A 22475-nucleotide genomic window follows, 5' to 3' on the forward strand; every position below is an offset into this window, starting at 1 on the left:
ACTGTGCGGGTCTTTATCTGCCGTCATTTACTATGTTACTGTGATGGCTAAAACTTCTGAGGTATTGTATGTATGCATTTCCATTCTAAAATATGGAACATACATATACTAAGTGTCCCGTTCCGGGCCCTTACCTGGCGGTCCGCGGGCCGGAGCGGAAGGCTGGGTTGCCCGTGGGATGCGGGGCGACGGGGGAAGAGTGCCACGGGGATCGCCGCAGCCGCAAGTTGCCCCGAGGCCGGCGATCCAGAAGAACTAACGCCGGCCTCGGAGAAGGAGATCCGCCGGCCAAGATGGCGGCGCCGGCGTCGGCGTCCTCCTCGCTGCAGCGAGCCCAGCGAGGAGGCTCCGCCCACTCGTACCGGATTGGCGCATCCGCGCAGGAGCTCCGCCCATCGGACGGGAGGACCAATCCGGTCCTCCGCTGCCGGCCGGGGCGGAGAGGATTGGTTCCAGCTGTTCTCCAGTCAGGACGAGCGGGGGATTTAAACGGAGACACGGGGGGGATCCAGTGCTTCCGTTTTGTTGTTTGAAGCCGTCCTACTAGCCATTTCCAAGGCTGTGTTTGTTTCTCAAGACAGCTAGCCGTCCTGCTAGCTATTTCCAAGACTGTGTTTGTTTCTCAAGACAGCTAGCCGTCCTGCTAGCTATTTCCAAGACTGTGTTTGTTTCTCAAGACAGCTAGCCGTCCTGCTAGCTATCTCCAAGACTGTGTTTGTTTCTCAAGACAGCTAGCCGTCCTGCTAGCTATCTCCAAGACTGTGTTTGTTTCTCAAGACAGCTAGTCGTCCTGCTAGCTATTTCCAAGACTGTGTTTGTTTCGCAAGACAGCTAGCCGCCCTGCTAGCTATTTCCAAGACTGTGTTTGTCCCTCAGGACAGCTAGCCGTCCTGCTAGCTATTTCCAAGACTGTGTTTGTTCCTGTCGGCAGCTAGCCGTCCTGCTAGCTATTTCCAGTGAGGCGGGGGTTGTTATTCGTACCAGCCTCGCCGTCCTGCTAGCCACTTCCTCCGACTGGACCCGTGCCCAGTGCTCAGTTAGCCGCCCGGCTCAGCTACGCTCACCAAGGACTCCGTACCCATATCCAGCCAGGCCAGCCACCACCCCGGGGTTCCAGCAGTCCTGCTGGCCGCCCGCAGCTGAGGGCTCAACCCTCGGTGAACGGCGGTCGCCGCGGGTGAAGATTGGGGTGCTCGGCTTCTTCCTGGGCCTAGGGGAGCTCAGGAAAACTCGAGAGCTCACCAACACCAGACTGACATCAGAGCCGCGACACTAAGGACTACCTGGAATATGCGTCCTATCTGCACGCAGAAATCCCTCCTATTATTATTATTATTTATTACATTTGTATCCCGCGCTTTCCCACTCAAAGCAGGCTCAATGTGGCTTACACAGTAAAAGGAATACAGAATATTGTTAGAGAGGGTAAAAGTTAAATATACCAGAATAATAGATGAGATGAGTAGGTAAAAATAGGCAATGGAAAGGGGAGTAGGGTGGGAGATGTGGTCTGTGTGTTAGGTAGATGGTTCATAAGATTAATCTGGATCGTTTGGATAGGCTTGCTTGAATAAATGGGTTTTTAGTGCTTTCCGGAAGGGTAGGTAGTCACAGATTGATCAGATAGATCAATCCTATGTATATAAGAAGCACCTTTTCTAAATTGTTACACACATATATACACATAGATAGATAGATGTATAGTCTTTATCTGCCTTCATTATTTTCTGTTTCTTGTGGCCTATCTAGTCTTCCCATTCATACCTTCAACTATCCCCTTCTCTCCCTTAAAAATCCTATGATAGAAACAGAGAAAAATGATGGCAGGCAGATAGCTAGCTAGCTAGATGCTGTTTTGCACTTACAAATCCACAAATGGGGGTGGATTCTAAATAAGGAAGCGATATTCTATAAGCGAAGCTTAAAGTTAGGCATGGTTTATAGAACAGTGCTTATGTCCTGGAATCGCGCCTAACTTTATGTGCGGCCATTTGCACCAACTGAAGTGTGGTGCAAATGTATGCATCTAAATTGAGCACGTATCCCCTTATTCTATAACAACTTGCGTAAATCCAAACAACACCCCCCCCCCCCCCCTCCCATGTTCCTTCCATTTCCGTGCCCTTTTTTTTTTTAACTCGGAAACTGTGCCTAAATTTAAATGTGTAAATTCCAATTAAATCTAACTGGTGCCAATTGCTTGTTAAAATGCCAATTATTGGCGCTAATTAGCTTGTTATTCAATTAAATTGCACAAACAATTTTTGGAAATTTCTATTGAATTAGAATGCACTAGAATGCATAAGATCACTGAAAATCAACATAAACTTAAATAGAAAAGTTATCTGATTAACTATTTGCAGTGGCCGTGTCACTGAAAATTGACCTTACAGTTTACTGGGGTATACAGTGCTTAAAATAAAAGAACTTTCCATCCAATAGTCAGCGTGAGTTAACCAGCTGAGAACAGCCGCCAACCAGTTAACTCATGTCTCGGTGGATAACTGGTCATTTTCAGCGGAATTTAACCGGTTATCACCTCTGAAAATGCTCAGTTAGTGCTAAAAATAAAGCCGGTGATGTTGGAGGTGTTCCAGGGGTGTGACAGGTTAAATTCCGATATTCAGAACTTAACCAGCCAGACTTAGCAGCCAAATAAGGCCACATAAAAAGCAGGCCTATCTTTGCCCGCTAAGTCATGGCCGGTTAAGTATCAATATCGACTTAACTAATCATGCACTAGCCAGTGTTGAAAAATCTGGATATTCAATGTCGGTCGCTGGAAATGGCCCTGCATTGAATATCTGGGTTGAACTCTGGCAGCAGGCAGTAAAAGCGTTGCCCACCGCTGGCTGAATATCGGGCAATTTGTGTCTACTGTTCTTTGGCCTTGGCCTGAGTAATTGGCATGTTTCATTGATGCTAGTAGAACATTGCCCAGGGATGCCATGGGAGAAGGCAGTTGTAAAGCCACCTGTTGCTAACAGACATGTTTGGTGGGTAGGTGGGTGTGACATTCATGGAGAAAGGAGATGACTATAGTCATATAGGGGTGTGAACTTCTTTATGACTATAGTCATCTAGTCTTTATGACTATAGTGTGACCTTCTTGAAATGATACAAGAACAGCTGCCATTTCTAAAGAAAATGTAAAACAAGGGTAATTCAAACCAGTCAGGTGGGGAGCAGAAGGTGCTAATATATATTCAAAATATGTTTCCATTTAACTGCAGGAGATAACTAGACAGGTCTTTATTTTTACAGTTTCTTACCCTGGCCACCAATAAAATGTTATCAAGACAACTTGGTTAACATTTAACCAGTAACAGGGCCAGCCTATAGCTTAAAAATATTCCATGACTTTATAAGTACATAAGTAGTGCCATACTGGGAAAGACCAAAGGTCCATCTAGCCCAGCATCCTGTCACCGACAGTGGCCAATCCAGGTCAAGGGCACCTGGCACGCTCCCCAAACGTAAAAACATTCCAGACAAGTTATACCTAAAAAGAGCAAGTTCTAGAGACCTTTGTTTAAAAACAAACATAACAAAAAGGGAGATTAGTTTAGAAGCTTTTTCACAATTTCTACAGAACATGAGCGATAACAACAGGCAGCTTTTAACTACCGGCATTCCTGTTTTGCTAGTGTCATGTGAGGTTTTCTGGGATTCAGATCCATGACACTATAAACCAGAGAATAAAAACTTGTGTTTGAGCTCCAGAGCCCATTTAGCTGTAACCTGAGTTCATGGAAACATAAATTCCAATGGTTGAAAGACCAGTAGAATAGCTCAATTTCCATGTAGATGCCCATAATACAACTCGCTTATTTGAACGTTGCTTATCCGACTTTCTGGATTATCTGACGTCACAATATTGTCATTGAGATACACGCGAGTTTCTCTCCCTTTCCTAACATCACATTTAGTTAAAAGGCAGCAGTGCTAGGTAAGATTCTTGGGCACAATTCATTTTTTTTTTTTGATTTTATAGAAGTCTTTATTGAACATTGCAAAAGCAATACAATAATCACTCAATGCACGACTCAATACAATTGTACAGTATCCAACAAGCTTTACATGAGTGTGTAACAGTAATACCTTCCAATCGATGACAATGTTAAAATAAACAGCAATTCTACTCCAAGTTTTTTTAATTTTTTAAACTTATAACTTCCCTTATCCTACTGCCCCTCCCCCCTCCCCCCTCACCTTCCCGAATGCTCTGTCATCATACTGATTAGTCTGAACAATTTTTTAGAAAGGGTTCCCACACCCTTTCCCATGCAGGCAGTGTTTTAGCTCTCTGGGCAGTCAATCTCTCCATTTCACATATGTAGCGCACCTTAGTGTTCCACCTCACCATTGAGGGTACTAAAGGTGACTTCCAGTGTTGTGCTAAATTCAAACGGGCTGCATGCAGAGATCCTCTCAACAGAAGCCACTGATCTGAGGTGAAACCCATTGGTCGCTGCCCAAATAAAAAGGTTAGAGGATGCCACCTCACAGATTTACCTACCCACTTCTGAGTACGTGCTTGTATCCCCTTCCAGTAAGCCTTTGCTTTGGGACAAGACCACCAAATGTGCCCCATTGTCCCCTCTCCCCCACAGTTTCTCCAACATTCCTTAGGCACTTTAGCATACATGTGGTGCAATCGAACCGGGGTCAGATACCATCTATACATTACTTTAATAGCGTTCTCTTGCATATTCACTGCTCGAGCTGATTTCAAAATCTTTTTCTCCAGTGTGACCCAGTCCGCCTCCGGTAATGTGAAATGTAGTTCTTGCTCCCACCTCCTCCTATGTTGTACATATGGTCTGGCAGTAGCCATCAACTGTGCGTATAAGAAGGATATCAGCCCTCGTTCGATCTTAGAGTCTACACATATTTCCTCCAGTGGGTGCGTATCCCGCTTCAGACTACTTTTGTATGCCTGTGCTGTCAAAAAGTGTTGTACTTGTGTGTAAGCATAGTGATCCGTTTCCCTGAGCCCAAAATCGTCCACCAGCTGTACAAAAGGCACTATTTTCTCCTCTTGATGCATCTGTCCCAGCAAATCCAGTCCCTGATCTGCCCATCTCCTGAAGGTGTTGTTTCCTATGCCTGGCTCAAACATTGGGTTTTCTGCTATGGGAGCTAAGCCCGATACCGGTGGTTGACGTTCTATGAACATAAGATCCCAGTAATAGAACGTGGCCTGTACTGTGGGCGGGAACATGTCAACTCTTCCCCTATATTTCTGAGGTAGCCACATTAAATGAGCTAATTTCCGTGATCCCACTAAATCCTGTTCTATGTCAATCCACAATTTATAACTATCTTTCCTAAACCAGTCCACCGCCGCTCTGGTCTGTGCTGCACAATAGTACCAGAACAGATTTGGCACACCCAGCCCCCCCAGCCTTCTACTTTTGTAAAGAAGAGCCCGTGATAACCTTGGTCTTTTCTGATTCCAAATAAAGCGGATCAACCTATCTTGGAGACCAGAAAAAAAGGCTCGGGGTATTTGTAATGGAAGAACCTGAAATAAATATAAAAGACGGGGCAAGATGTTCATCTTAATCGCCGCGATCCTCCCGAACCACGACAATCCCATATTAGCCCATCTGTCTAAGTCTGTTTGCACCTCCCTCTTCAGAGCTGGGTAATTAGCTTCAAAAAGGCCTGATAGGTCATTCGTGATCTTGACTCCTAAGTAACATATTGCATTCTTCTCCCATTTAAATGCAAAAGATGTCCTCAATGTCTCCATCAATCCCCGTGGGACCCCCACAGCCAAGCCCATAGACTTGCTGGCATTCAATTTGTAACCCGAGACCCGTGTATAGTCCCCTATTTCTTTCATTAAGTTAGGCAAGGAGACCAATGGGTTGGTAAGTGACAGCAGCACATCGTCTGCGAATAGCGCAATTTTATACTCCTGCCCTCTTACCTGCACTCCAGTGATATCGTTATTCTCACGTATAGCTGCTGCCAGAGGTTCCATCGCCAGGGCGAACAGTAATGGAGACAGCGGACACCCCTGTCTAGTTCCACGCCCCAAAGCGAATGTCACTGAATTCCCCCCGTTTACTCGCACACAAGCCCTCGGCAAGGAGTATAAGGCCTGGATCCAGGCTCTAAAATGCTGTCCAATTCCCACTCTATGCAGGACCCTATCTAAATACCCCCAGTGCACCCGGTCAAACGCCTTCTCTGCATCCAGACCGAGTAGCACTGCGGGCCTTGCTTTTTTCTGCGTTGTGTATATAAGGTCTATTGTGCGGCGTATATTATCCATGGCCTGTCTCTTGGCTATGAATCCCACTTGGTCCGGATGGATCAAACTGGGGAGCACCCTCCCCAGACGGTTAGCCAGCACCTTGGCCAGGATTTTGACATCTGTATTCAAGATCGAAATGGGTCTATATGAGGCACATTCAATGTGATCCTTGCCTGGTTTTGGTATTACCGCCACCCATGCTTCCATCATAGACCTGGGGAACGGTGCCCCCTCCCTGACAGCATTGATTATCATCGTCAGGTAAGGCGCTAATTCCGTCACGTATGCTTTAAAGAACTCATTCGTGAAGCCGTCTAATCCCGGCACCTTCCCCCTTGGTAGTGCTTTGACTACTTCTATCACCTCCTTTACCGCCACTGGGTCCTCCAACTCTCTCCTTTGTGTATCAGAGAGAGCCGCTAGCCCCCTAGCCTGTAAGTATCCCTCTATTTCCCCCGTCTGTACTGTGGCATCCTCTCTGTAGAGGTTCTCATAGTATTGGGCAAAGCAGTCCCTTATCTGTGCTGATTTGTGCGTTATGCCCCCCCCTGCATCTCTAATTCTTAGAATATGTCGATCTGCTCTCAGCTGTCTCAGTTTGTTAGCTAGCAGGCGTCCAGGTTTGTCAGTGCAAGCGTAGTGAACCTGTTTCATCCTTGCACTCACAAACTTCAAACTATCCTCATGTAGCCCCGCTATTTCCAATCTCACCTCCTGTAATTTTCGATAATCGGCTACTGAACCTGAAATTTTGTACTTATCTTCCAGTGTAGCCAGTCTATCCATGCAACGTACCAGCCTCTGGCGATGTACTTTGGCATTCTGACTGGCACACTTAATGAAATGTCCTCTTGAGACTGCCTTGAATGCATCCCACACGGTACCCAATGTAGGCCCCGAGTCCAGATTGATATCAAAGTACTCTCTAAGTAAGGGGATAAAGCTAGCTACTGTTTCAGGATCCTGCAGCAAGTTGTTGTTAAATGTCCATCTTTTATCTCGCTCCTCCTCCTTCAGGGAAGGAACAGCAAGCCAGACCGGGGCATGGTCCGATATTGTGATATGACCTATCTCAGATTCTTCCCCCCCTTCCGATAACGTTTTGTCAAGAAAAATGTAATCCAATCTGGAGTAAGTGTGATGCACTTGGGAAAAAAAAGTAAAGTCTCTCCCTCTAGGGTTCCTCAAGCGCCACCCATCGTACAGCCCCATCCCCTCAACAAGGTTACTTAGTGCTCTAGCAATTCTACAATCTATCTGGGAAGGAGGAGTCGATCTATCCAGGCCAGGCTTCATGGTCGCGTTAAAATCCCCGGCCACTATCAGCTTCCCTCTGGCAAAGGCCTGCAGCTCCTTCTGGAGGTGCCGGAAAAAACGCTCCTGTCTTTCGTTGGGCGCGTATACGCTAACCAGTGTATACTCCTCCTGTTCCAACCTAATATGTAAAAACAGGAATCTGCCCTCCCTATCTCTTCTAGTGTGTAAGATCTGGACTGTGGTATTTTTGTGGAACATTATGGCTACCCCTCTTTTTTTTACTCCTAGGGCATCTGAAGCACACACCACCTGTGGATAGCATTTAGAGTACAATAGTTTCTCATGCTTTTTTAAAAGGTGTGTTTCTTGTAAAAACACCACTTGTGGTTGCGCGAGACGCAGTTCACGCCAAAGGGCGTGCCGTTTATAAGGAGAATTTAAGCCCTTTATATTATAAGTGAAAAATTTATAGCCCACCATTTAACAATTCTGTTCTATCTGCATGTTCAAAGAAAGGTGTATACCCAACCCCCCCTCCCCAGCCTCCCCTCTGACTTTCTTCCTCCCTCCCTCCCCCCCCCTTTAACATCCACTCACCAGACAATACCCTCTGGCATTGCATGGGTAACCAGAGGAAAGCGGCCGCGAAGGCCAACGCCCCACCCAGTTCCGTCCCCCTCCTTCACACGTGCCCCCCATTCAATTATACAGCATTTGAACACCTCCTCCTCCTCACTACCAGCTCACCTCATATTAAGCAACTTTCATTCTCACGCATTCACTCTTCCGTTCAACCTCAAGTTAAACCTTGTGAACAGTCCACTCTTAATCAAAGTCCTCTTTGTGCTTTCAAGTCTGAAGTCTCGCTGTCTTCTCATTCACCGGGACTCTCTTCCACTTTTGCATGCGTGCTTTTGTTGTCCCCGCCATCTCCGTGGGCACCGTCTCCGACTTTGTCAACCCAGCCTCATGTAGGTTTTTCCAGGCATCTGTCACCTTCCTTGTCCTGCACTGTTGCCCCTTGATCGCAAAGCAGATAGCAAATGGAAAGGCCCATCTGTAAGCGATCTTTTCTTTGTTCAGTACCTCAGTCACTGGTCGCATAGCCCTTCTCTGCATCAGTGTAAACACCGAAAGGTCTTGAAATACTGAGATCCTGGCTTCATTGTATTCCAGGGTTGAAAGCTGCCTGGCTTTTTGCCACAGCATCTCCTTAAATGCATAAGAGGTGAATCTCACAAGTATGTCTCTGGGTCTATTTTCAAGTCTCTGGCCCTGCACTCTGTGTGCTCTGTCCATGGCTGCTGCACTAGGGTCCCAGGCCTCACCCATAATTTTTTCACATAGGTTCCTCACCAGCAGTTGGATATCTTCCATATCTCCGCTTTCGGGGACTCCCCGGAACCTCAAATTGTGTCTTCTTCCTCTGTTCTCAAGGTCATCCATTTTATATTTAAGTTCGTCATATTGTTCTTGCTGCTTTAGAATGCGTGAGTTCATCAAGCTGTGCTGCTCTTCCTGTTCATCGAGCCTTTCCTCTATGGTCTCTACTCTGCCACCCAGCTCCCTAAGGTCCAGGCTTATAGCGTCGACGTGCTCCAATATTTCAACTCGGGAGGCCTTTATTTCCTCTCTAATCGCGTCCAGGCATTTCGCCAAATCCGCTGGGGAATGCTCCCTTCTAGCCGCGGGGCTCGGCGCCACGTGTCTAGCCGGCGCTTCCGAGTCCGCCATGCCAGGTGAAGCTGGGCGCGAGAGGTTCTTCCCGGCTTGTTTCTTCGGCGGTTTTTCGCTTACCCGCTGTGCCGCCGCCGCGGTTTTGCTCATTTTGTGGAGCTCGATTTATACCTCGTCCCCAAATGTGATGCTGGTCTATTTTTTTTTTGCGAATGGCGCTTTTGGTGCTGCTTAACGTTGGGGGAGTGCGGGAGCTAACAGGCTAGGCAGCCATTCACCTCCGTGACCGGGCACAATTCATTTTAAACTCTTTTTTTACTGCCTCTTCTTTTGAAACATGCATTCAATAAACTTCCGTTTTTATCCCTCATCAACTTTTTCTGTATTATCTGACATCTGTCAATCCCTTTTACGTTGGATAATCAAGACTCTACTGTAAATAAAAATTGCAGGGGGGCATCCTGGGAGCATAGTCTGATCATGGTCTGGGTGGGTCAAACATCTACAAGCGTATTCCCCATTTCATAAAGGGAGTACAGGGGTATGACCTAATATTTCCAAGTGGGGACTTACAGCTGCTTCCTGGCATGTATAGGTTTTTAAAAAGTGCTTGTTTCAGCCAGCCCTGTACTTGGGGGACTAACGGAGTTATCCTTCTTCAGTCCCCATTGTTCATTTTCCCCTCCAAATTGATAATAAATAAAGACTTTGGCCTCAACCAGCACATGCTCATATATATTTACAAAATGATTGATACAGGTGTAGGATGCAAAATGTGTATGAAGAACTCTCCACTGAGTTTTCCAGTGTGTATATGGTTGAACTCATTGATGTACCTCCACGCAAAGCTGCTGTGTCATCCAGAGAATATCTCATTTTCCATTTCGCCAGTTGCAGAAATGTATACCTTACAAAACAATCCACAATGCTAACTTTTCTTATCAATACACCAAAGTCTGGAATTCTCTTGCTAAACAAATTGGATATACTAGTGATTATGGGTATTTCATAATTTATTGAAAACTTACTTTTTTAGCTCAGTCTTCAACAATGTTAGAACTTAGTGCTGGATGTTATTTAGTTCCTTATATTTCAATTCTTCCTGACGTCCCGCTGAATTTGCCCCTATCATTTCTTACATAATATATTTATGATGTATTCTTTAAATGTAACTAGTTTATTTCTTTTCTTTTCTGTTTATATTGTAAGCCATATTGAACCTGAGTTCCACTTGGGCTAATGTGAGATAGAAATGTCATAATAAAAAAATAAACAAAATACATCTGTAAAATGCTTTATTTTACTGCATTTTTGCATCTACTCCCCTTAGATATGTAAGAAGTGGTTCCAGCTGTGAATGCCTAAAATACTGCCCCCTATTTGGACAGCTAACTTTGACCAGATAACAATTTCTATGGCCAAAAATGATCTGTTCAAGTGGCCTGGATTTTTTTAAAGCTGTTATGGTGTAAATAAAGACAGGTGGTTTGAGGTGGGGAGAAGCAAGGGAGTTTGATTATGGAGGATTCATCTATAATTACTTTTGTCACCATTGTAGGTTCAAATTAGAGTTGATCTAGAGTGATCTAGATGCATTGTCTTGTTATCCTGCATGTTTTTGTGAAGCAGTGACAAACATCTTTGACTAAAAAAGGGCTTATGCAGTTTGTTCTGTCCTCGGACAGCCTTTCCTTGGTTGCGATGTGGCTCTGGGGTGAGTGTGACACTTTTTCTGTTATGCTCACTGCAGAGTCACATCAGCAATGCATTAAGGTGGGTGTAGTTATAGGGCAATGTGATTCCACTTGCTTGTCTGTTTAGAACTATTAAATGATTGGTTAAGCTGTTGCCAGTTGGTAAGCTCTGTTCCCATTGGTGGGTTCCCCCCTGCTTACTGGGTCAGAGTGTCCCCTGTTTTATTCCCTCTAGTCATGAGGTAGTTGCCATCTTGTAAGACAGTTCAGAACCCTTTCTTGTGTTACCCTTGGTTAGTGCACTTAGTTTTTACCTTGAAGGAAGCTGAAAAAGGGCATTGTACACCATTCTGCCAGCTCTGAGCTACTGCTAATCTCAGTACCACGGAGACTCTGTGCCAGTGGGGCAGAACCTCTGATCTGCAGTTAACTGTGAGTAAACACTGTTATTCAATAAAGGACTTTTCAGAGAGATAGAGTCTCCAGGTGTGAACTGGTGTGCCAAGGTTGTACGGCGGGATATAGGACTTATAGCAACAAGTCTTAGAGGCCTGCACACAGTTAGCCCCACCTCCCCAAATGCATCAGTGCTTTTAAATATTGACTCAATATATATAGAGACCGAGAGAGACACAGAAGTTTGTTACCTGGATAAATGAGCTATGTGAAAATTGCCCACCCTTCAGCTTGGAAAAGAGTTTTGGGGGGAGGGGATATGATTGCAGTCTACAAAATCCTGAGAGGTGACGAACAAGTAGAAGGGAATCAATTTTTTTACTCTTTCAAAAAGTACAAACACTAGGGGACACTCAGAGGTCCTTTTACAAAGGCGCACTGAAAAATGGCTTGCGGTAGTATAGGCGCGGGTTTTGAGCACTCGCCAATCCATTTTTTAGCGTGCCTGTAAAAAAGGCCTCTGGGTTTTTTTGCCGAAAATGGACGTGCAGCAAAATCAAAATTGTCGTGCATCTATTTTGGGTCTTAGACCTTACCGCAAGCCATTGACCTAGCAGTAAAGAATCTGGGTGGTAATGACCTACGCGCGTCACATGCCAGAAAATAAAAAATATTTTTCAGACATGCGCCAAAATTGAAATTACCGCAAGGGCCACATGGTAACTGGGTGATAACTGCAATTCATGTTCAGCGCGCATAGGTGCCTACGTTGCTTAGTAAAAGAGCCTCTCAATGAAGTTAAATGGAAATAATTTTAAAACAAATAGGAGGGGGCTTCCAGTGACGTCATCAGGATGATGGCAGTCTTACCTTGAGGCTCCGATCAAGTCCCCCAGAATAATCTGTGTAATTGGCGTACCCCAGCAGCTCAGTAGGATTTTTCACATCCTTGATTACTTGGATTCCACCCTAGACCAGCAGACCTGAAATTGTGATGTTGCGCCGTCGCCCCAGCGAAATGAAACAATACTTTGCGGCACCAGCATGTAACCTGAATGGCGGAGCAGTTGTGGGACCTAACCCTTTTGCTCCATTACAGGAAGCAAGGATCTTTCTGCATCTCCCATAAGGACCAGGTCATGGAGGTAGGAGACACTTTGGTTCCACTCACCAAACATGATTTAAAACAGATGCTCCCTGAACTGCAGGAAGCGCTGCAGGCTGATGCTGCAATACATGTGGCCAAACTAATACACGAGTTGTGGGAAGGCCTAGAGGATTTGGGCACGAGAATGGAAGAAGCAGAGAACAATATTTAGTCTCAGAGAGCCAAATTGAGACCTTATCTGCCCAAATGGAGGCAAATGACACTCAATTTTTAGTGTTGCAAGACAAACTGCATGATCTAGAAAACAGAGCTAGGCGCTCCAGTCTCTGACTTCAGGGTCTTCCAGAGCCAGCTGGGGTGGAAAATTGTATTGAACTTGTGCAGGCAATAAGTTTTCAAATTTTGATGACTGCTCCAGACTTTGCATCATCTTCTATTTCTGGGGGTCGATGGAATTATAGTAAACAGAATGCATAGGGCTTTGGGGTCCCCTAGAAATAGCAAGCCTAAAGACATTGTGGTCACTTTCCAATCTCCTGTGTTAAAAGATACTATTCTTCGAGAAGCACACAGAAAAGATCCAATTTCTTTTCATGGGGTGGAAGTTACGCTTTTTCAGGATCTGTCCACTTTGACCCTGCAAAAAAGACGATACCTCAAACAGCTTGCCCAAGTTTTGCAAAAGGAGCGCATCCACTTTCGCTGGCTCTTTCCCTTTGGATTATTGTTTCTTCTCAATGGGAAACCCTATTGTGTCAAAACTCTAGGAGAAGCACAGGATTGTCTTTGCCGGGTAGGCCTCTGGAGTATGTCCAATTCCTCTACAACTCCCACCATAGCCATACCTTCAACTCCAATGACTTCAGGATGGAGTAAAGTGTCAACTCAAACCATGTGATCTAAGAGCTAGCATTCCAATAGTGTCTGCTACTTGGATGCAGTTTCATAACAGTTAGTTGCAAGTTTGCTCCTTTTTACTGGACATAGCTATGCTGGAGAGCCCAGATTCTTGAATACTCTTGAATTTCTGGGGTACTTGCTCGTACCTGTTTCTTTTCCATACATTTTCTTGATGGGGGGGGGGGGGGGATGGGGCAGGATGCTGTATACTATGCCTGACTTAAGCCTGATGATCCTGTTCCTATGGTTAGCTATTGTTGGCAAAGTGTGTATTTTTTGGTGGGACAGAGAGCTCTGTACACCGGGGATGATGACTCTCAGTTTTATTTCCTGGAATGTATGTGGGGTTAATTTCCTCATTAAGCACAAGAAGATCTTGGTGGCTTTGCATCGCCGGAGGACTGGAGTAGCCTTCTTACAGGATACGCACTTGACACCCTTGGAGAATCAGAAACTAATCCGGGAGTGGGTGGATCATAGTTTCTACTCTACTGCTCCTGTCTTCTGTCATGCGAGAGTTACTATTTTGATAAGGTAATACCTTTTGTAGAGCATAAGTGTTATCAAGATGAACAGGGGTGTTGGGTAGTTCTCTGTTGCTCACTATATGGGCTCCCATACATCTTGGTCTCACTGTATGCACCTAATCTCCCTGATAGCTCCTTGTTCCCACCATTAATGCAGTTATTATTATCCTTGCCGCGCTGTGGAGTGGTGATAGGTGGAAATTTCAATGCTGTAGCAGATCCGGTTTTAGACAGAGCATCCATGACCTGGGGTAGGGGTCCTTTTTCCTGGTGTGTGGGGGGGGGGGGGTGAATTGCTTTGCACGAGTCTGGACTTGATGGACATCTGGCACACGCTCCGTCCAGGGGAGTGAGCATACACACGTTTCAGAAGCTCACTTCTCGGACAGCAGATTAGATTATATATTGTCTGCTACGATGCTCCCAGAGGTGGAAACAATCGACATTGCTCAAGTGGGCATTTTGGACCATGCAATTGTTCATTTGACACTCCAGGTCCCGAGACAGGAGCCCCACCCTTTATAGCATATGCCGTATCATTTGCAGAATGACCCTGATTTTCAAACATTTTTATCCCAGAAATTGGAGGAATCTATAATGAATAATCAGTCCCATAGGTAAACACCATGGCTTCCGTGGAAGGCCAGGAAGGCAGTTAGGAGAGGGGAAATAATATCCTATTTAGCATCCCATAGGAAATGCATCCATAGGCAAATACTCTTGGTACAGGCCCAAATCCGGCAGTCCCAAACAGTCTTGGCCCGTAATTTAACAACAGAGAACAGAGAAGAGTTTTGTCAAATACAGACAACCCTGAATATGCTGATCTACAAACGCACTCTCAATAGCCTTCATTATAGTCGCCATCGATTTTTTTCAATATGGGAACCACATGGGTACTTGTTTGGCCTACCTGGTCCATACTGCGATTGCACTGCGTTTTGTTCCAATTTTCAAAGACCCGGCGGGGGGGGGGGGGGGGGGGGGGGGGGATTAACAAAATGTTTAAAACATTTTATAGCCACTTTGTATTCAAACTCTTTGTTTTCAGCGCCTTCCAATTTCAACTTCCTGAATGATTTGCCTTTCTCAACACTGCCCCCAGAGGATCTAGAACTTTTGAATGAGCCCTTGCATATAGAGGGAATACAATACGCCATTAAGAACTCCTAGTCACGTAAAACTCCATGACCAGGTGGATTGCCCATCGAATTTTTTTAAGATACTGAGTCCAGCCATTACACCCTTGTTGTTGGAGGTTTATAATGAGGGTTTGCGAAGGGACTCTTTCCCGAATACTATGAGGGGGGGGCCACAATCATCTCTATTTTGAAACTGGGGAGGGATCCCTTGCTAACTAGCTTGTATTGACCCATATCCTTATTAAATGTTGATGTGATGATTTATGTGAAACTTTTAGCTAACCGATTGCTCAATCTTTTCCCCAAGTTAGTGGCCCCACATCAAGTAGATTTCATCAAAGGTCGGAATGTGGTGTTTAATGCTTGCAAGCTCCTTATGGCCATGGAATATGTACAGAAGCATCACTTAGATGCTCTTCTGATTCATTTTGACATTGAAAAAGCATTTGATCGTTTCCTGACCATATCACTGGGAGGTTTTAACCCATTTTGGCTTTTGAGGCCCAATTATCACTATGATTCCCCTTTTATATTGTGACCCCTGGGTGCAAGTGCTGATTAATGGCGTACTCTCCCCTCCTTTTGCAATCCAATGCAGCACTAGACAGGGCTGTCCCTTACTGCCCATCTTATTTATACTTTGTATTGAAACCTTAGCCCTGATGTTGTTTGGAGATCACAATGCGCAGGATATACCAGTGGGTCCGGCAGGATTCAAATTGGCTTTATTTGTGGATGACTTATTACTGACACTAATGGAGCCCCAGCTCTTCCTTCCTAGGGCATTTACTATGATTTTGAAATTTGGGCACCTTTCTGATTTATGGATTAATATAGATAAGTCAAAGGCCTTGGGCTTGGGGAGGAATCTTGCTTTCCATTGACAAGGATCCTTCCCCTTATGATAGGCACGACATGCCATGAATATCCGAGATTGATTATTCCACAAGATCTTGCCCACCTATATGATAGCAATGTTGCCCCCCTACTCCAGAAAGCCTAGTCACTTTGTAGGCACTGGACTTACTGGATTTACCAGTTTCTTTATGGGGTAGAATCCATCTGATTAAAATGATCAAACTGCCTAAATGGATGGATGGATGTATTGCAAAATCTACCCTTGATTTTATGTCCTAGAGATATCTTTAAATATCACCAGGTGTTACGACACTTTCTAAAGCATAAAATCGTCAAGCTCCATCTCTGGCCTTTTTGATGCTGCTTTTAACTCCTAACCCTTACTCACTTGTTCAGTACCTTAATTTTATCACCCCCACCTTAGTATTTCCCTTATCCCTTATTTGTCCTGTTTGTCTGTCCTAATTAGATTGTAAGCTCTGTCAAGCAGGGACTGTCTCTTCAATGTTCAAGTGTACAGCGCTGCGTATGTCTAGTAGCGCTATAGAAATTATAAGTAGTAGTACTAGTTATAAGCGTCTGCACGTCTCACTCAGCTTCAGCTTTTTAGGCGGGAAGGGGGTATGGGTTTGCCAGATATAAAAGCTTATACTGTCATGTCATTTATGATTTGTTTGGGACTGGATGTTTTCTACGTCATAATTCATTTTGAATCCACACTCAGTGTGGATGTGTCTCTCCTTTCTCTGTTCCACACTCGAGCGCATCAGTTCATAAGTACATAAATACATAAGCACTGCCACGCTGGGAAAAGACCAAAGGTCCATCAAGCCCAGCACTCTGTCTCCAACAGCGGCCAATCCAGGCCCCAAGAACCTGGCAAAAACCCCAAATTTAATAATGATCAATGGACTTTTCCTTCAGGAATCTGTCCAGACCCCCGTTAAACTCAGCAAGGCCAGCTGCCATCACTACCTTCTCCGGCAATGAGTTCCAGAGTCTAACTATGCGCTGAGTAAAGAAAAACTTTCTCCGATTTGTTTTAAACCTACCACATTCTAATTTCATCTTATGCCCCCTGGTTCTATTGTTGTTAGAAAGTGTAAACAAATGCTTCACATCTATCCGTTCTATCCCACTCATTATTTTGTAGACCTCTATCATATCGCCCCTCAGCTGCCTTTTCTCCAGGCTAAAGAGTCCTAGCCGTCTTAACCTCTCTTCATAGGGTAGTTGTCCCATCCGTTTTATCATTTTTGTCACCCTTCTCTGCACCTTCTCCAATTCCTTTATATCTTTTTTGAGATGAGGCAACCAGAACTGAACACAATACTCCAGGTGCGGTCGCACCATGGAGCGCTATAACGGCATTATAACATCCTCATGCTTGTTTTCCATCCCTTTTTAAATAATACACAACATTCTGTTCACCTTCTTAGCCGCCGCAGCACATTGAGCTGAAGATTTCAACGTCCTATCCACGATGACTCCCAGATCCCTTTCTTGGTCCGTAACTCCTAAAGCGGAACCTTGCATGACATAGCTGTAATTAGGGTTCCTCCTTCCCACATGCATTGCTTTGTACTTGTCAATGTTGAACTTCATCTGCCATTTGGACGCCCAATCCCCCAGTCTCATGAGGTCTTCTTGCAATCTTTCACACTCCTCCTGCGACAAGACGACCATGGATAACTTTGTGTCATCTGCGAATTTAATTACCTCACTAGTTACTTCCATCTCAAGGTAATTTATAAATATGTTAAAAAGCAGCGGTTCCAGCACAGACCCCTGAGGGACCCCACTAACTACCCTTCTCCATCGAGAATAATGACCATTCAACCCTACTCTCTGCTTCCTATCTTTTAACCAGCTTTTAATCCATAATAATACATTGCCTCCGATCCCATGACTCTCCAGTTTCCTTTGGAGTCTTTCATGAGACACTTTGCCTTCTGAAAATCTAGATACGCAATATCCACCGGCTCCCCTTTGTCCACATGTTTGTTCACCCCCTCGAAAAAATGCAGTAGATTTGTGAGGCAAGACTTCCCTGGAGGATGAAACGCCATCCCTTGGTATGAACTTTGAGATGGGCATGTCATTCTTACAGACATTCTTATTCTTATAGATGGTGAAATCTTTGGGAGAGGGATCTTTCTCAGCATGTGATATATACAGTACAGCCAAGGTCTCATAAGAAGGTGCACAGTTATAGGTTTCTGCTACCTGTCACATTAACCCCTCACTGACTGACACAGTGTGCATCACTGCATAAGAAATAAGTGTTATCACTACTATTATTTCTGTAACTCACAGTTGTCTTTTAACTTTATAAAACAATTTGCTTAGATATATGTAATATTCTAGCTCAGGGTTTCTCAACTCAGTACTTGGGCCACACCAAACCAGTGAGGCCTTCAAGATACCTACAATGAATATGCAGGAGGTAAATTTGCATACAAGAAACACCAAAGCAGACACTATAAAGTCCAAAAGGTCTTTATTCAAACAATCCCAATGTGGCCATGTTTCGCCAAATAGGCTGCATCGGGGGTAAAACGTATACAACTAACAAAAGAATATAAACAATTAGAATATACATATCAGATTTCTGCTTACAAAGTAAAGACATCTATAAAGAAGAATCTTAACTAAATCAAAAATGATGTTTGTCCTGAACCCAGGTGCAGCAGTAGTTAATTGCTAGGTTTATTTGGAGCACTATCTGGTTAAGTGCAACTGAATATAGCTGGTTACAAGTGATTTAAATGCTTTGAATATCAACCCAGTAGTTTTCATCTGCACCCTGCCTCACTCGCCAGCTTAGGTGCTGTCTTCAGAGTTTTCATATAGCTAAACAAAATAGACTGGGTAAGAGCTCAGATTTGTAGGATGACATCAGATAGCATAACCTGGAGCTATGCAAAGGGAAAGGAGAATCTTTCAAGAGAGAGGAAGGGGGGAGAGAGGAACTAACAAAGAATTAATCAGACATAGATGACTTAACAGAAAATCACAGCCTAGGCAAAAAGGTTGGATATCCCTTGAAAATAAACGGCACAATGATCAAGGCCAGAGGAACTGTTTTCAAACTTCAATCAAAGGACTGGGGATAAGCTGGATCCTCCAGATCTCCTGGATCTGACTGTAATTTAAAAAAAAAAAAAAAAAAACCAGCTCTGGACTCCTTTCCTCCCTCGGGCTGCTTTTGAATAGACCCAGGCAGGTTGATTCTTCAATAAACTTCAATGTGGAGGAGGTCTCTGGATCCTCTGGATACAACTTTAATGTTAGGAAAAAATATATATCCTGATGCTCCTAGGTAAAGTAAGCTTGGACGGGGGAAAGCAGGAGCTAGCCACAGCACAACATAGCAAGATCCTGCTTCAAAAGTTCATTTGCCAGACAGCACATAAGTAAAAGCCAGATCCTCCACAGATCTGATTTAAGGTGGTATACACTGGATCCAGCAGATCAGAAAGATCAATAGAAAACTGTTGTTGGCGAGTGAGGCAGGGTGCAGATGAAAACTACTGGGTTGATATTCAAAGCATTTAAATCACTTGTAACCAGCTATATTCAGTTGCACTTAACCAGATAGTGCTCCAAATATAACCAGTTAATCCCTAAACTGAAACTTGTGGGTGGTCAGGGACGGGTGGTGGCACTTATCCCAATAAGTTCACCGAATAAACAGGACCACACATTTATCTGGTTTCTGAATATTGCACTTAACCTGATAACTTTTCTGGCTTTGAATGTTAGGAATACTGCCAGTGATGGCCAAAAACCGCTGATTGCTGGTGGCCAAATATTGACCCCTATGCTTTTTGCCAGTGAAGAAAAGCAGAAAATGCTTGCTAATGCTAATATATTCACCACATAACTAAATGGCAGATTTGTTTTATTAAACTGATGGAACATAGTGAACCTTATCCACTTCAGTGCAAAAAAAAACATTTTAAATATAATGCATTTAAACCTCTGAGTGCTGCAGAATTGGCCACTTTCACAATTGTCTGCAATCCGTTGAAGCCTATGACAATATTTGCTAATTTTGTGTGACAATCCCACATTTACCCGTGGAATGAAATTTTTACCTTTTTTGCACCCTTACCTGTGTGAACGACACGTGGGGCTGCTGGAAATCCACATGAAGCATGCTTCCTAGGAAGGGAATGGAAGAGGGTCCTGGGGGATAGCGGGTCCATGTCTTCCTGCGCTTCATGAAGTCAAAAAGCAGGACAAAGGCAGTCAGGAAGATGCCCAGGAGGGTGACATTGTTACAGCACGAGGACAGCAGGGACCAGGGCACTGACAGCAGCTCCATGCTCGCTGTACCCGTTTGTCTATTTCCTCGTTCCTTTCTGAATGTTTATGAATCTTTCTGTGTTATCACTTTATTTTTCCCCCCACTTCTTCTTTTGATTCTTACTTTTCGCCTGTTTTCCTCTCTCTCTCCCTCTATTCCTGGTTTCCTAAAGTCTGCCTGGTTTCTCTCCCACTCTTTGCTTTTACATAATCTCTCTATATAAAACACACCTAGGCTCCAACGTTCTGAATACACACTTTCTCAACGTTCTAAAAGTAAGTGAGGCGCCAGAGATCAATTTTACACCATGAGTGTCTGCCCCGCCCACGCGTCGAACGTGATGACGTCTAGGGCAGGACACCAACACAGAAGGAATGGCACCGACAACCCCTTACTACGCGACCGCCAAACCGTTGCCACGCAACGAAATGCATTGTAAAGGAACCAATTATGAAAACAAGCAGAAGAAGGGAAGAGAAAGAACCGCGCAAACCAGCAGATTCTGTGGAGCAGGGACACAAGGAATATCACTGACGCCCGTGCTCCTTCTCCAGGTATGTAATGCCTACAGCACAAATGCCTCTCACAGCGCTCTGGCCCCAAAAAAAGCCTCAACCAGCTGCCACAGCCACTCCATCGGTGGAATGGGATGCAAGCAACAGACGCTCAGCAGCACAACATGTTGCCACAACTCCACCCACACCCCGAAAACACTGCACCCGCTCGCTGCAGCACTTCACTCCCAGGGACGTGCCCAATCGTCCCCGGGAGTACAAAAACTACACGCTGGCTATCGCAGCGCTCCTCAAAGAACCGTCCCCCACCACTGCCTCACCTGTCGAAAAAATGCAAACGGAACATCCAGCCCCGCTCGGGGACCTACACAATCGTCCCCGAGTACAAAAAAAAAAAAGCCCCAGGAAAAAAGATCCACCCAACAAAATATCGGCACAGCAGCAGCAAAACAAAGGAAAATTTCCACAGCGTTTCAGCAACTCTATCTAACCACCCAGCAACAACTTTAAACGAACCCCTCTTCAAAATATCAGCACAGCAGCAGCCAAATAAAAGGGAAATGCACAGACCCTTTCAGCAACTACATCTAACCACCCAGCAACTTTAAAAGAAACCCCCTTCAAAATATAGGCACAGCAGCAGAAACACAAAAGGGAAATGCCCAGAGTGAACCCCCCTTCAAAATATCAGTCAAGCAGCAGCAACAACCAACACTCCTGCCCACAAAAGGAGGGGGTCATGGAACTTAAAACTACACACATACACTCACTGACACACTGTATCTCTCTGACAAACAATCTTTCATACACTCAGTCACTCTTACACACACAGTATGTCTCCCATACACTCTGTGACACACACTCTGACACAGTCACACTCTCTCACTATCCACACATAACAGCAATAGAAAAAAAAAAACCCTGCAAACTCCTGTAACACAATAAAGGCTAACTTCCCTGCAAACAAACAAGGTACAGCTTTATTTAACCAAACAAAAAAAAAACCCCACTTCAATCAAAAACTGCCCCACACACACAGACACTCATACACAGTCACAGTTCCCCAACCCCAAAAAACCACTACTGTGACTCTCACACCCATATACAATTACTGATGTCTCACACACACACTCATGCACTCTGACTCATCGGCCACCACTGTGGTCCTGCCCACACCAGGGGTGTATCTGCGTGGGGCCACAGGGGCTTGGGCCCCCGCAGATTTCGCCCTGGACCCCCCTACCATCGACCCTCTCCACCTCCTCCTCCCTCCCGCACGCCCGCCACCAACCCATCGCCGATCTTTGCTGGCAGGGGACCCCAAGCCCCCACCAGCCGAAGTCCTCTCTTCCGTGCAGGATGCAAGTTGCAACGCTTCCTGTTCTTCTGAGTCTGACGTCCTGCACGTTGACGTCAGACTCAGAATTTGGAACTCAGTCTGACGTCCTGCGCGTTGTACGTGCAGGACGTCAGACTCAGAAGAACAGGAAGCGTTGCAACTTGCATCCTGCACGGAAGAGAGGACTTCGGCTGGCGGGGGCTTGGGGTCCCCCGCCAGCAAAGGTAAGTGACAGCAGCGGGGGAGGGTTGGTGGCGGCGGGAGGGGGTGGAGAGTGTCATTGGTGGCGAGGGGGGGTCTGGCAGTGGCGGGGGGGATCGGTGGCGCCAGGGGGGGGGCTAAAATGTGCCCCCTCCCTCTGGCTCTGGCCCCCCCTACCGCCAGAGTCCAGATACGCCCCTGGCCCACACACTCTCTCTCATCAGACAGAAGGAGTGGAAGGGAAGAAAAGGAGGGGGTCATGGAACTTAGAACTACACACA

The 22475-nt window shown here is 45.2% G+C and overlaps 1 protein-coding gene across 2 annotated transcripts in view; it reads right to left on the minus strand.

The window, feature by feature from the left end:
* The window catches only part of LOC115473043 (cytochrome P450 2D15-like), a 106000-nt gene extending 85504 nt beyond the window's left edge, over positions 1 to 20496 (minus strand). For both annotated transcript variants that reach the window (XM_030207668.1, XM_030207659.1), the window contains exon 1: positions 19945 to 20496. In XM_030207668.1, the coding sequence (XP_030063528.1) occupies positions 19945 to 20157 (213 nt within the window). In that variant the 5' untranslated portion in view covers positions 20158 to 20496. The remainder of the gene's footprint in view (positions 1 to 19944) is intronic.
* Between the last annotated feature and the right edge of the window lie 1979 nt (positions 20497 to 22475).

Source organism: Microcaecilia unicolor, chromosome 1 (genome assembly GCF_901765095.1).
Source record: "Microcaecilia unicolor chromosome 1, aMicUni1.1, whole genome shotgun sequence".
Taxonomy (NCBI): domain Eukaryota; kingdom Metazoa; phylum Chordata; class Amphibia; order Gymnophiona; family Siphonopidae; genus Microcaecilia; species Microcaecilia unicolor.